At 49.8% G+C, this 14,337-nt stretch overlaps 1 protein-coding gene across 1 annotated transcript in view; it reads right to left on the bottom strand.

Moving 5' to 3' along the window:
- The window catches only part of LOC147663557 (interleukin-1 receptor type 1-like), a 222,025-nt gene that overhangs the window by 74,510 nt on the left and 133,178 nt on the right, over nucleotides 1–14,337 (bottom strand). The window contains exons 4-5 of the mRNA XM_086950361.1: nucleotides 9,865–10,048; nucleotides 8,345–8,513 (exon numbers count right to left, since the gene is read on the bottom strand). Coding sequence (XP_086806487.1) covers nucleotides 8,345–8,513; nucleotides 9,865–10,048 — 353 coding nt within the window. The remainder of the gene's footprint in view (nucleotides 1–8,344; nucleotides 8,514–9,864; nucleotides 10,049–14,337) is intronic.

Genomic DNA, 14,337 nt, shown 5'->3' with positions numbered 1-14,337 from the left:
ACATACCTTAACCCTAGATATAATTCTCCCCTAAGAAAGGCCTATGGAGCCCTATGGCAGGGAGCTATACATTGTTAAGTAAGACATATTTTATATACGTCTTAGCAGCAAAACGTTTAAAGTTGACACTCTGTGCCCCAGCTGGTCCAGAGGCTTCACACAGGACCTGACAATCAGACAGCTTTCTGCCCACTAGGGGAGATGAGTGAACGACTCCCAGGCTTCGGAATAAAGGCAGTTGCCACATAGTGAGGTGTGACCTCTTCCAGGAAGGCCACTCGAGGTGTTAGCTTAAAAGGTGAGCTTCGGGGGGCGTGGCCAAGATGGCGACCGAGGCAGACGCTGCTATGTGAGGCTCCCGGCCCGTGTCCCCCGTTTTGACCTTCCCACAGCATTATACCCCCGGGGTGTGAGCGTGGGAGAGCCGGGATAGCGAAGAGCACCTCCAGCTCGTACCTTTGCCTGATGAGCACTTCAAACGCACCCGCTGGGCAGCACCTCTCCCCCCAGCGCTAGTGACCGCCATCTTCTACGACGGAGGGGAAACCGGGACCCGTGAACGATTTGGGTCCCCTAGCACCTGCGGAGACCTGTATCAGGGGTACGATCCTCAAGCGCCAGCGGTGAACCCGCCTGGGGTGCCGCACAGCAGAGGAGGAGGCAGCCGCGAGCGCACACTGCGCCTACCTGGACGTCGTGAAAATTGAGCCCCCGGCTTAGAGGCCTGGAGCCGGGGCTCGGCCGCGGGAGACAGCAGATACTCCCAGCGGCCGCGTGGAAGCCAGGAGACAGCGGCAGATGGCCCGACGGACGGGTTTGCAGTAACACGGCGGCGGACAGTGTTTGGTGCCCAGAAGAGCACGTTTGCGAACTCTGCAGCCCGGTGAGTGCGCCCACGGACACAAAGGGACCCATCCCCCTAGTGGCGATACCTTTGGCCTCCAGACCTGCGGCCTACGCCGGTGAACTATGACTGAGACCTGGGGGGCCGGTCTTCCTCTGTGAGGGGAGATTGAATCAAGCCCCTGGACAACTACATCTCATGCCCTGCCCCGGCCGATGTCCATACACCACAACCAGCACCCCATAGTGTCACAACTGCCCATCAGAAATCCCGGTGCTTGGTGGGTGCACGTCCAGACGCAACTGCGGCAAAGGGGCCTATAGCGCTGGGATTTGCGCCGCACTGGTGTGGGGGAAAGGCACTAGCCCTACAGAGGTGCCGGGACATCGGGGCACAAAGACGGAAGGCCATGAGGCCTAGCCATAGCCATCAGCACCGCAACACGTTGAGCGCAGCTTTCCCCCACAGCGATTACTGCTCTGAACATCCCTAAGGACACCAGGTGCAGACATCATGGTGACGGGGCAGCGACGGGGAGGACGCACGATCCATGACATGCTGGGGAAAGGCGCCCCTAAAGGTGAGAAGAGCCCCTCGGCCGGGACGGCGCCGAAGCATGCAACAGGATCAGAGGATGAGGGGGCCCCTATTACTAAATCATTCCTGGAAACCCTTTTTAATACGCTGCGCGACGATTTCCAAACACTGAAACAGGACATGACGGGCGAATACAGGGAGTTACGCTGGGACGTAGACAGCCTGGGAGAACGTGTGGCTGCGGTGGAGGAGGCTGACCAGACTAGAAGCGAGGAGGTAGAACAGCTGCAGCAAGAAATGGTACGTCTCAAGGAACAGCAAGTCGACCTACAGGCGCAAGCGGAGGACCTTGAAAATCGCTCCCGGCGCAACAACATACGGGTCCAGGGCGTTCCACTTAAGGCGGAGGGGGCTGACGTCAATCTCTTCCTGCAGGGCCTTTTCAGGGAGATTTTGGGAGAAGGGGAGGACATGGAAATTCGTATTGATAGGGCGCACAGGGTAGGCTTGGCACGCCGAGCGCCTGCTCGCCCTCCGGACATTTTAGCATTTCTGCCAGACTTCCCCTTGAAGGAGCGCATCCTCCAAGCGGCCCGTAAGAAGCAACCCCTCCGCTATCAAGACCACCCGTTGGCACTGTTTCAGGACCTCTCTGCCTTTACCCTGCAGAAGAGGAAGGCCTTCAAACCAGCTACCGCGTTTCTGCGGGAAAAAGGAATTCCTCACTCCTGGGGCCACCTCTTTAGGCTGATCTTCAAATGGAACGGATCCCTACAACAAGTCAGATCCCTGCAGGACACGTGCGCACTTCTGGGCATAGACCAAGACGACAACTCCCAGTCAGGGGGCACATCGGACCGGCCTCCGTCGGGAGCCTCGCCCGATGCTCTGTTGATGGATGGCAACAGGTGGAACATCGGCGCTCGCCCAAAGGGCCTCTTAAACCAGACCCAGCAATGATGGCGCATGAACAAGCGGCGGCCATCCAGGAGGTATCCAGAGACACAGCGATGTCGGAATAGCCGCTTGGAACCTGCACTTTCCTCTGATATACCAGTACTTACAACACTATGCAAGGGGGTTTCTATGCATTTGGAATAGCAGCTCAGGGGGGTATGGGGGGGTAGCTCGCAGAGGTCGCCACCGCCACACACTCCTTCACGTAAGACTTCCACAGGCCTGAACTGTGCTTAAGTAGGCCTGGGACTTTGATAATGTTGAATTTCCGGTTGGGGTTGGGGACAAGAGGCGGGCGGGGGGCTGGGGAGTTGGGGGGTTGGGGCCATGGTTTGGGTTTTGGAGGGGGTGTTCGCGGGGGGAGGGGTGGAGGTGAGGGAAGTGGGGGGGGGGGGCGGGGGGGTCTTCGAGGGTGGGAACCAGTGTGCCAGGAGGGGATTCAAGAGATGAATTGGCTACTGTCTGTCTCACACATGGCTGTGTCTTCATCCACACGTTTCGCTCTCTGCCCACTTGATTCGAAAGATGCATCGGGAGGTTCTGCAGAGCAGGGTTGTTCATTACACTCCCATCTAATGCAGGGGCGTGGTCGCGCTTACATAACACTCCTTGCGCCTGTCTTACCATGACGGGTTCCAGTTTGAAGGTACTGACCCTTAATGTCAAGGGTTTGAACAATCCTGTTAAGCGGAGGGCTGTGATCTCATACCTAGAAAACTCCGGGGCCGACATTTGTCTACTACAGGAGACACACCTTATACCTAAAGATTGGCACAGAATGCGCTCCTGTGCTTTCCCCCAGCAATTCTTTTCCTCTCTCCCAGTGAAGAGGGCAGGGGTGGCTATTCTGGTATGCAGGCACTTTCAGGGAAAGGTGGGGGACAAGGCGGGGGAGGTTAAGGGTAGGCTTTTAGCTTACACCTTCCTACTAGGTGACCAGCGTTTGACAGTAGGTTCCCTTTACACTCCAAACACGGGACAAGAGGCCTTTTTGAAAGGCGCCGTTTCAGAATCGCTTCAATCCTCTAGCTCTCTCCTACTCATAGGGGGGGGACCTCAATCTAGTAATGGACACACTTATGGACAGGTCTGGGCATCGGTATGGGGATACAGGCGCTATTACGGCTGCTGGCAAAAAATGGCTGCAAGACAGAGGCCAAAGATGTCAGCTTTACCCAAGATCTTGTACATCTTTCAGACCCTCCCAGTATTACCCCCGGCTGGCGCCATTGCAAACCTACAAGCCGCTTTTCACCATTTCATTTGGGAAGGGAAGAGGCCACGCCTACACAAATGGCTGGCGTACTGGAGCGTGGATGAGGGGGGCCTTGGGATCCCCAACCTTATGCAATATTTTCAAGCCTCTCAGCTCCGTTATCTGGTGGAATGGTATAGGCCGGAATCCGAGAAGCGGTGGTTATTCCAGACAGGGCGATGGCCCAGAGATCCCTTTGGAAAGTTCCGTTCCTCCTCCGGCAGCATAGACCGCGATACCTCCTGAGGTCACCCATCACTCGCACCATTATGCAGGTCTGGGACGCGGTCGCCGTCAACAGAGGGCTTACAACCTTCCCCTCCCCGCTCACCCCCCTTCTGGACAACCCGGAATTCCCGCCGGGCACCAACCCTCACGCCTTCCTGCAATGGCGCGGCACTAGCTGTTGTTCTGCCGGCCACCTTTTTGACCTGCAGGGCTTTCTCCCCCTCTCGGATATAACGCAGGGATATGACGTAGTCTCCCCCCACCTGTTCCAATATTTTGAACTTCGGCACTGGCTCACTGACCCGGACCGTGCTCCACTGGTTGGTAGACGTATGACGGACTTCGAGAAATGGCTGGTGACAAAAGACTCTGATAAGCATCTTATTTTGGACCTCTACAAAATGCTCGCACCCCCAGCCACGCCAGGTAAACCAGCGGGTCAAAAACGCTGGGAAGCGGAATTGGGGAGGACCCTGACGCCCAGAGAATGGAGTTATATATATTACAGGGCCTCACACACTAGGCGCAACACCGCAGGTAGAGAGGCAGCAGTGAAACTGGCCATGTACTGGTATCTCACTCCGGTCCGGCTCAATAAGGGAAATCCATCCCGTGGCGCGCTGTGCTGGAGGGGATGCGGAGAACGGGGCACCTTGACTCATCTCCTCTGGGACTGCTGTGCGATACAGGACTACTGGAAGGCGGTCCTGGACGATATCGACTCCACCTTTGATACGGAAATCCCGAGATTCCCAGCTTACACAGTCCTGGCCCTACCTAACACACTCACCTTTACCCTGAAATCTCCCCGGGGTCGTCAAATGGGGATCGCCATGCAAGCTGCAACACAACATATTCTGTCACTCTGGGGCTCGACCACTAGGCCTACTCATACGGGGTGGCTACACAAACTCTGGTTTACCCTGGGGATGGAACGCAGAGGGACAGCTGCGTTCCAGAAGATTTGGCTACCGCTGCTGTCCCTCTTATCTAAAGAATTTAATGAGATCACTTGCCCCAGGTACCTTCGCATACTGCGACTTACTGAGACTGCACATCATATTCCGTGATTCTGTGTACCATTGCAGTACCCTTTATGTGGATGCTTCTAGATTTGTTTCACTAGTATGGCACACTGGTTGGGGTGGTAGTTGGGGGTAGGGGTGGGTTTTTGGTTCTTGCTTCTACAGTTTTGTTCCTTCACTACACCTACAATTTGCAGCCCTGGCATCAACTCTCTGATTCGGCATATGTACATAGCCTACTGCTTGACTTACAGAGAAGACGTGCCTGTCTGTCTCGCTCGCCTTATATGCCTGCCATCCTTCTACTGTATTATGATGCCTGTTTTTGCTCTAAAAATCAATAAAGCACATTTAAAATTAAAAGGTGAGCTTCAAAGGGGCCATTGAAGGGCCACTAGTGACAACACTCCCGAGCAAGCTGGCTTTTGTTCATGCAGAAAGGTTGGAGGCAGGGACAGAAAGGGAAAACCTGTTCCCAATTCGTTTTTTTTGTGGGTGTATAGGCCTCACCATTCAGATAGGCAGTTCAGCCTCTCAGTTCAAAATACGTTAAGAATAACTGCAGCACAGTGACCATTTAGCGCTAAACAGCCCATCCACTCTTTTTGCCCCTGCAGCCCTCCACCAAATAAGAAATTACCCTTTTCCAATTAAAAAATTGACGAACACAAGCTGTAGACAGAAGGTAAATTAGTGAGGACTTATAATGCACTGCTACATATTTATTTATGTTTATATTTTTTTTATTAGATCTCATCCATACAATAAGTCAGATTAGGTGCTCTCTGAAAAGGGATGGCATTTTCAGAAATGTGATTTTTGATCAGCACTTTCGTCCCTTTTTGTATAAATGTCAAGCTGAAAGGGTCAATTGAAAAAACCAGTGTGTGAAGACAAAGGTGCATTATTGCATGTTTTAAATGTTTCACAATTTTCTTTTCTTTTTGTCACAAGTATCATTATGTGTGTATTCGTTTGATACAATTAAGTTTAATGATGTTAAAATTAATAAGTGTTTCCTTGACATTCAGACGCTTTAATAATCCAAAAGCGTTTTAAAATGAAACAAGAAAAAAGTTAAATAAATAACCAGATCCAAGAGGATTCTAATGTTGTGTCTTGCAGTGTGTCTGTTTAAATTAAATAGCAGTACCACGGAACAGTTGCTAGGTGTTCTCTAGAGTTTCAACTTTCTAAAAGTGACATTTTCAGACTTGCAATTTAAAAACCAACTTCGCTAAAATATGTGTTTTTAAATTGTGAGTCCAGAGACACCAAACTCATACTTTACATATTTTTCCAATTGGAAGTTACACTTGTAATGTTACAAGGCAGCTAGAATGCTAAATTATGAGAGAGCTGGCCCTATACCTTATTATGGGAGAGATGGCCCTATACCAGCCTGGAATTCTACCGAAACCTCCCCCCTCACCAGATTAACCACCTCCCATCCAATCCATATTTCCAACATCCAGACTTCCCAGCTCTCACAGTGACTTTTCCACCTTATGCTCGCACTCTTTATCCTCCCCTCCCTTCCTCCCCCTCTCCCTTTTTTATGAATCCTGGGCAAAAACCTTTAATTTCTCTCCACCCCACAACACTAAAGAACTGTTGCTTGAACCACTATCCCCTTATGTCAATCTCCTCCCTCCCCTCCTTTTCCCCTAACCTAGAAGAACTTGACACTTTCTATAACCACCAGCTGGGGCTACCATCCTTTTAGTGATTGTTTCCTGCCCCCATACACTCACTGCGCCCAGCCTACACACCTTCTCCACCTCTCCTCTTCTCTCCCCTGACTTTCCGCCTACCTATGACCCACTTCTATCGCCTCCCTCCCTGTCCTCCCACTACAGACCTCACCTTTCTCTTCCTCAGCTAGAAGTCAATAGTAATACTTCTATTTTACTCGAGATAATTCTCTCTCCTCCTCAGCTGCACTGACAATTACTTCCAATCAACATCTCTTGACGATTCTCCCTCCATTCTATGTACCTGCATCCTCCCTCCCTCTCCATGCTCTCCCTCTCAAGCTGAACCCCTTCCTATACCCATCTATCGACTTCACATTCTGGCTCTGCTATCCCTAGAAAATAAACTAGGACTTCTCATCTCTTCTATCTCCCAGCTTGATACTACCATCTCCCACCTAAGTTCCAACATTTCCACTCTCCCGAAGCACTTTCCTTCCTTGGCGAGCACTCACCCAAACTCCAGAGGAGTACCTGGCTCCCACGCCCCAAAAAAACCCTCACACAATCTGTCACCAACTGACATTTCCACTCTATTGGCTAGCTACAATTCTTCCAACTCCAACCCTCACACCTTCTCTCCAGCTAACGCTAATCACTGCATTATACCAACCATCTCCCTCTCCCGCACCAAACATCAACCATCTTCAATCCAGTCACCTATTCTCAGGATCATTATCCCTATCACCCCTAAAAGCCCTGACTCCCCCTTCACCAAAACAATTATCTCTGAGGTTGATTGTCAACCACACAGCTGTAGATCTGCGAACAAACACAAGCTGGAAATTTCAGACATCATTAATCTCTAGTCTGGATATACTTTTCCTCACTGAGACCCGGCTGAACAACACTTCTCATTCTTCTTTTGATCTTCTACTCCTCACTGACTATACCATTCTCAGGAATGATAGAGAGGATGAAGTTGGGGGAAGTGTAACAGTTATCTCCAGGAACTACCTTCATCTCAAAGCTTTTCCCTAAGGAAAAGTAGGTCAGATGTGCTAGTCCAAACATTAAGCACTCCCAACTTTTTAGCGGATTGATAAACCATGGTACCTTGGTCCCTAAGCCTGTGAATGAAGTGCAAACAAATAAATACACTTATTTCACTACGCCATTTTGAAGATATTGCTATCCTGTACAAAGTTATTTTCACCCATACAGACATGTTCCATGATATAATACTGAAATACGTACAAACTGTAACTTCGAACTAAGGCAACCTTCACCAACAACTGCCATAATAGTGAAAATTGGCTTGCTTAGTACTCAAATAGCAAGGGTAGCTGTTGGGATGTGTGGGTTTGAAGTTTGTAGAGAAGGGGTTGAGAGAAGGATATGAAGTACTAAGGGATGCTCCCTTTAGTCTGTCTGCAACAAAGGCACCACTTTTAATTTCACCTGTGCTCTGCAACTCAAATGTATCATCCATAATTCTTCCGCAAACTTCCCATGTCTTCTCCTGCAGACATCCTTTCACAATTTTCCTAATATCACATTCATCGGCATAAAAAAGCCATGGTACATTGTTATCACAGGAACGTTCATGCACTTAAACACTTTCCATGCTACTTTGTCCCTCTGCTGTCTATGGTAAAAACTTCGACCACAATTAGCTAAACAATCTGAAGGACAAGCTTGAAGACCCAATTAATATGCAGGTTGATTTTCCTATATACATTGTAAGTACTACATATTCAGTGTTTGGTTACGTCATTAGAAGAGAGGTGTAACATGCATTTACCTTCAACTTTTACTTCAATAGCACGAGAAACGTCAAACAGCTCCCCATTATGAGAATGTGATATACTGCATGTATAATTTCCTTCATCTGCCTTACTCACATTTTCAAATTGAAGCCAAAAGCCAAAAGGTTCAATTCCTTTACCGTCAATATTCAAAGGTTGACATTCCTAAACAAAAACATAATTATTTTACATGATTTTACCAAAGACCAGGCTATGAAGACACATTTGAGGTAACACTGCTTATGGAAGTAAACCGGTAATAGAAATCATATGGTGCAGTAACAGATGTTCAAGACACTACAAAGATACAGTGGGAAAGAGTGTAAAAACAACTAAGATGCTCCATGCATACACCATATTAGAGAAAAAAGTGCAAGTCTCTCAACTGCTAAAAGATGACCATTTCTACATTAAACCTCAGAGGACTACTTAGTTTATTCAATACAGGATCTATCCAAAGTGGAGTGAATCCTGGTGATGTGGATCATCGGGGCATAATTCAGACCAGTAACATCTAGCAAGGAAGAAGCGAGCAAATCGACACAGGATGGGGCCATTCAGATCGTTCAACCTAATGGTAAGTTTATAGTCTTTTTTTCCCAAGTGATGAAATTATTTTCAATGTAGAAGTTTACCGTCAATAGAATAGTGAAGCATTCCATGTCACCAGAGAGTAAACCGTACAGGCAGTGCTGAGTTGTTTTTTTTCAATAAATCAAGCCATTTCATGAGTGGAAGAAATAAACAGAGGCTTAATTAATATTTAGAGACTTCCAGTGACAAGAGGCCTCACTCAGTGAGTTAATATACCAGATTAAAAGATCTGTGTGTAACCTGTAGTTCAAAAGTTCAAATTCCAGCAGGTTGATTCATTGTTCCTGCATTGATGACAAGACAACTAATTAACTAAGTGATAGTGGTAGATGGTAATACAGAGGTTGGATAGAAAAGGAGTTAAGGTACATTGAAAACCATATTGGTAGTATTTACTATTCGCCTTTAAATATCAATGTCTCTCCTAATCATTGTGACTATGTGAAAGCATAGCCTTGGAGGGCTTTTGGGGCATACAATTTTGAGCAAATATAAGACTAGGGTAGTACATGTACTATCCAGTTCTTCAAACAAGATCCTTTATTCTGCATATATCTGTAAACATGTAGTTATCCATAAAAAGTCCACATATTGTAAGATTAAAGAATATGTTCATTATTCTGTTTAGGACAATGCAGTTAGGAATGTAAATAGGGGTCTTAAAACGTATCTAGCCTATAAACAAGAATTAAGCAATATACAGTTGACAAATTAAAATACAGCCAACAGCTTTTACCACCTACATATTCAAATAGGGTGTCAAAAGTTTTTTTAACAAAGTGCCAAGAATACAAATTCTCACATATGGTAGGTTTGCAAATTAAAAGAAGGAATACCAACAATCCAATGATTGTGCAGCCTTTGTATTCTTTTCTGTAAAAACGGACATTCATAGATCTTGATGCAAAATCTTAACATTTACCTTTAGCCACGCAACTTGGGCCTTCTCTGGGATTATAAACTGGTCAAGGTCTGGACAATTTATCTTATCCTTGTCCTGTGCAAACAGTGATTGCCCGAACATGTTAGCAGGATTATAACAAAAGCCTTCCAAGTTCTTGTATACAATGAGTTCAACCTGCTTTGTCCAACAATTTCTTGAATTCCTGTAATAAAATAAAAGAACAGAAATCAAGGTCACTAAAAGAGTCAGGTTACTTAAAGACGTTACGCAAGTCTTTTATGGCTGAGCTTTTGCATATAATCAAACTGTATAGAAAAGAAAACTGTGGGCTGGGAATTTGTCCGGAAGGGACAACATTTACAAGCGTCACAAACATGCTCTGTAAAATCGGATTACCCATGTAAACGTATTAGTGATTTGCTGACCCTAGCAACTTAAAAAGTATATTACACTTTGAGGGTGTTTTACTTCCAGTGCAGCAATGTACTGGAAAAACATAGCACATTGTGACATAAAAAACATGATGGGCACCAATATTGAGACTAAGGGGCCTATTAGTATGGCGGGCGGATTGCCCACGCCGGGCCGGGAGTAGCCACCGCCGGCCCAACGGAGGCGATCCACCCGCCATTCACGCACAAATTACCTCCGCCATATTATGATGGCTAAGGGGTCCGTGGCGGACGGGAAGACTATCCGCCGCATTTCCGCCCGTCGACGAGTCGACCAGGCGGAAAAGGGGTCTAACATGGTGGCAGTGTCTTGCAGACACCGCCATCCACATTAGCATGCATGCAGAGATGTGCCTTTCCATGGCGGTGTTGCTGCCATAGAAAGGCATTCAGTTGTTGTGTATGGGGGCCCGTAGCAGGCCCCCAGGTAGGTGGGGGGCTGGGGGTGCACATGGGGTGTACCTATGGTACCCCCCTGCATTGGCATAGACAAAGTGGCAGGTACCGCGCGGTGACTGTCACCTTGTGCTTGCCAATGCACAACGTGCATTCCAAGCATTGTAGCGGGCGGTGCTGTGAGCACCACCCGCCACAATGCTGGGAATAGGGGATGCCACCGTAGCGGTGGCATCCTGATTTCAGGTGCGGGACAGTGTGGGTCCCGCATTCCATTACTGTGCCCGCCATCATAATAGACCCCTTATTTCCTTGACCCGAGACAGTTAGTCCATAGCCTTCGATGTATGAAAAGCAGCACAAGTATAGGAAAAGCGATCCGTCTTGTTTTGCCAATGTTAAACAAGTGACATGATTGGCTTTTCAAATGCCTGACAACCCACCTTAAGAGTAGAAAATCTTGTTTTTCATACTTTCAAGATGGCCAACATGTTGCAAGATGCAACATGATTTCTATTGTCACGGCAATGCACGTGACAAAGCAATTCACTTTGGGGCCCATTATGATGACAGGCGGGCTTTGTCCGCCCGTCATCCTGTCGTGTCTAGGGACCGCCCGCCATAAGGGCGGGGGTCCCGTTGGAGGCATTAGGATGTGCCCCCACAGTGGCGGGCATATCCTGTATCAGCACCGCCCGCCGCAATGCTGAAGAAACATGCAATGCATTACAAAGCACAACGTGACAGGCACCGCGCGGTGCCTGCCACATTGTACTTTGTAATGCTGGGGGTACCATAGGTACCCCCCATGTGCACCCCCCACCCCCGGAGTCCCTGGGGGCCCATAACGGGCCCCTGCAGGGTGTCTCCGCATGCCTTTCCATGGCATCATCGCCGCCACGGAAAGGCATCTAACTTTTCCGCCCCGGCTGCAAGGCGACCGGGCGGAAAAGCGGCGGACGGTCTTTCCGTCCGCCGCGGTCCCCCTGCTATCCTAATATGGCGGGGGAATTTAGGTGCGGATGGCGGGCAGATTGCCCCCGCCAGCCTGGCGGTGGCTACCGCCAGCCTGGCGGGGGCAAACCGACCGCCATCCTAATGGGCACCTTTGTGTCACGCAAGAGGGCACCCATTTTCAAGGACAAATTTCAATGTTTTTTCATACTTTTAACATGCCCAGTAACTGATATTGGCACTGCCAAGGACAGCGATTTTAAAAGCCTCTTGCATTGGCAAAGCCATAGCAACTACCACCATGCAGAGAGCCGACAAGGGATAGTGGAGCAGGACAATCTTTAGGGCATCATCAAAGCCGCATCCTACACTTGCTGCTCTGCTGTTTTTAAAATATAAAAAATGGTAGCTAGTTTTAAATGTAATACTCAGCTATTTAAAAACAAAATTATTTAAAAAAGATATTTAAAAATTAAATATTTTTGGGAGGAGCCATGCGCTTGTCTAAGAAGGCCGCGTGTAGGTTTAGCTCTTCCAGACCTGTTCCCCCATCCCTAATATCCTGTCGAATCTCCTGAATACCGATCTCACCGCTGATCAGCTGAAGGCGAGCGGTGCGCTTTGAAGTCACTCCGACCCCGCTGGGACGTCCGGGGCCGGAGCTACACCTCTCGTCCTGTGAGGCCTACGGATTGAGCGGAGCCGGGAGTTGAAGTTGGCCGGGGAGCTGACCGCCAGTGCAACAACACCCGGGCCACGGACCGGAAGTCGTCGGTCGGGCCCCGGTACGAACATTCTGCAGCTGGGAGACCGGAGGTGAACGGCAGCGGCGGAGAGTGCTGTGATGCGGCCCCCCCCCAAGACCTGGAGGAGATTTAAATGTATGGCGGCTGCAGCGAGGCTTCAGTGGGGCCTCCTGTCTGAGGACTTGCGAGGGGCTCAAACGCATTGGAGCAGCAGAGACACAAAGCGCGCGTCTGCCGATTATGGAGCAGTGCGCAGACAGATCCTGGGAGCCCCTGGTGCCCACACACACACTTGTAGGGGCCAGCCCTGATTGTCCGGGCGATCATCGGGGGGTGACACCCTCCCCTGCAGCCTAATAAGGGAGCCCACCACAACAAAGGGCTAGTGAAAAAGGGGCTGAGAGACACCAGGCCCTGAAGAGGGAACTGATACCTGCGGGGCCCGCCCTGAATTTGCCCCCGGGAGTGAAATCTACACCTATCCTTGGTCACAGATCCGGCTGGGAGTCGGGGCTTTTGAGTCCCTGAGTGAGCCGGGGTCGGTGAGAAAGGTGAGAAAGGTGGAAGTGCTGGGAGCTGGCGGAGTGGAGGGGAGGCCCCCCGTACCTGCTAATCTTTTCTGAGCATCTGGGAGACGAGGCTGCCCCCACCGGTGGATGTGGCGTGGCTGGGGCCCCTGGGCATCCACCAGTGACTGTGGAGGATGGCTTGCTTGTAGTGGCCCAGGACACGGCAATCCGAAGTTGGCAGGACAGCGCTGCCCTGGCCCTGTCTTTCCCGGGGGGTCGAGGAACTGCATTCTGGGGACTGGATAGCCCTTGAGGACTACACCTTTGAGACTGCGCCTATCCGATGACCTGTCAGGGGGACCGGACTGGTTGGGGGCACTGGTTGGCTGCCCATTTCCGCTGGCTGGGTAACTCATGAGCCATTGTTGCACCTGGTCGGAGTGAAGGGGGCTGGGATTCACTGAGGAGGCATTTGAGATGGCGTCAAAATCCGTAGGCGACAAGCAGCAGTCAAGAACATCTAAGGGGTCGCGTCAGGTCCAGACCAATAAGCTTGATCGATATACGATGCCTCGAGGGTCGCCGCCAGACTCGAGACGGATTCAATCGATCAGAGGGGAGTCCACTGGCCCGCCGGCTGAGCCGACCCTACTTGACGTGATGGCGTGATGGCGGCGAAAGATGGTGTAAAGTCCTACTTGGGTCAAAAGATGGAGTTGCTGGACAACAAGCTAGACACTGTCACCATCGAAGTTAAGCTCATACGGGCGGATCTTACTAAGGCAAGTGAGAAGGTCAAGTCTCTTGATATCAAGACCGCCAGCTTAACAGATGACGTGGTTCAGCTCCAACAAGAAGTGCTGGAACTTAAGACCTCTGGCGTCCTGACCAAACAGACGTTGGACGAGTATGAGGGGAGAGCGCAACATAATAATATCAGAATTATTGGCGTTCCCGAGAAGGCAGAGGGCCCAGCCCCTGACTTATTCATCGAAGACCTCATCCTTAATCATCTGAAGCCCAAGGGGCTGGGCAACTTCTTCATGGTTGAACGAGCGCACAGCGCACCGGGGGGCAGACACAAAGTGGGGGTCCTCCTTCGACCGATGATTGCGAGGGTGCTAAACTTTAGGGACAGAGACGCTATCCTCCAGACCTCCCGTTCGGGAGGTCCCCTTCGATATGAAAACGCCACTCTTTCCTTTTTCCCGGATTTTACCCAAACTGTCCAGAGACAGTGCCAAAGTTTCCTCGGTGTAAAGAAAAAGCTCAGGGATTTAGGACTGAAGTACCAATGATGTTCCCGGCCCGGTTGAGAGTAGAGGCTGAAAGGAGGGTCTGGTTTTTTGACAACCCAGAGGTGGCTTCAGACTGGTTGGGAAGTCATCCCCGAGCGGACCAGAGAGGCAAGACCATGATGGAGTGATAGGCCAA

The sequence above is a fragment of the Lissotriton vulgaris genome, unplaced genomic scaffold (assembly GCF_964263255.1).
Source record: "Lissotriton vulgaris unplaced genomic scaffold, aLisVul1.2 SCAFFOLD_2393, whole genome shotgun sequence".
NCBI lineage: Eukaryota > Metazoa > Chordata > Amphibia > Caudata > Salamandridae > Lissotriton > Lissotriton vulgaris.
This window is presented reverse-complemented; position numbering and strand designations above follow the sequence as displayed.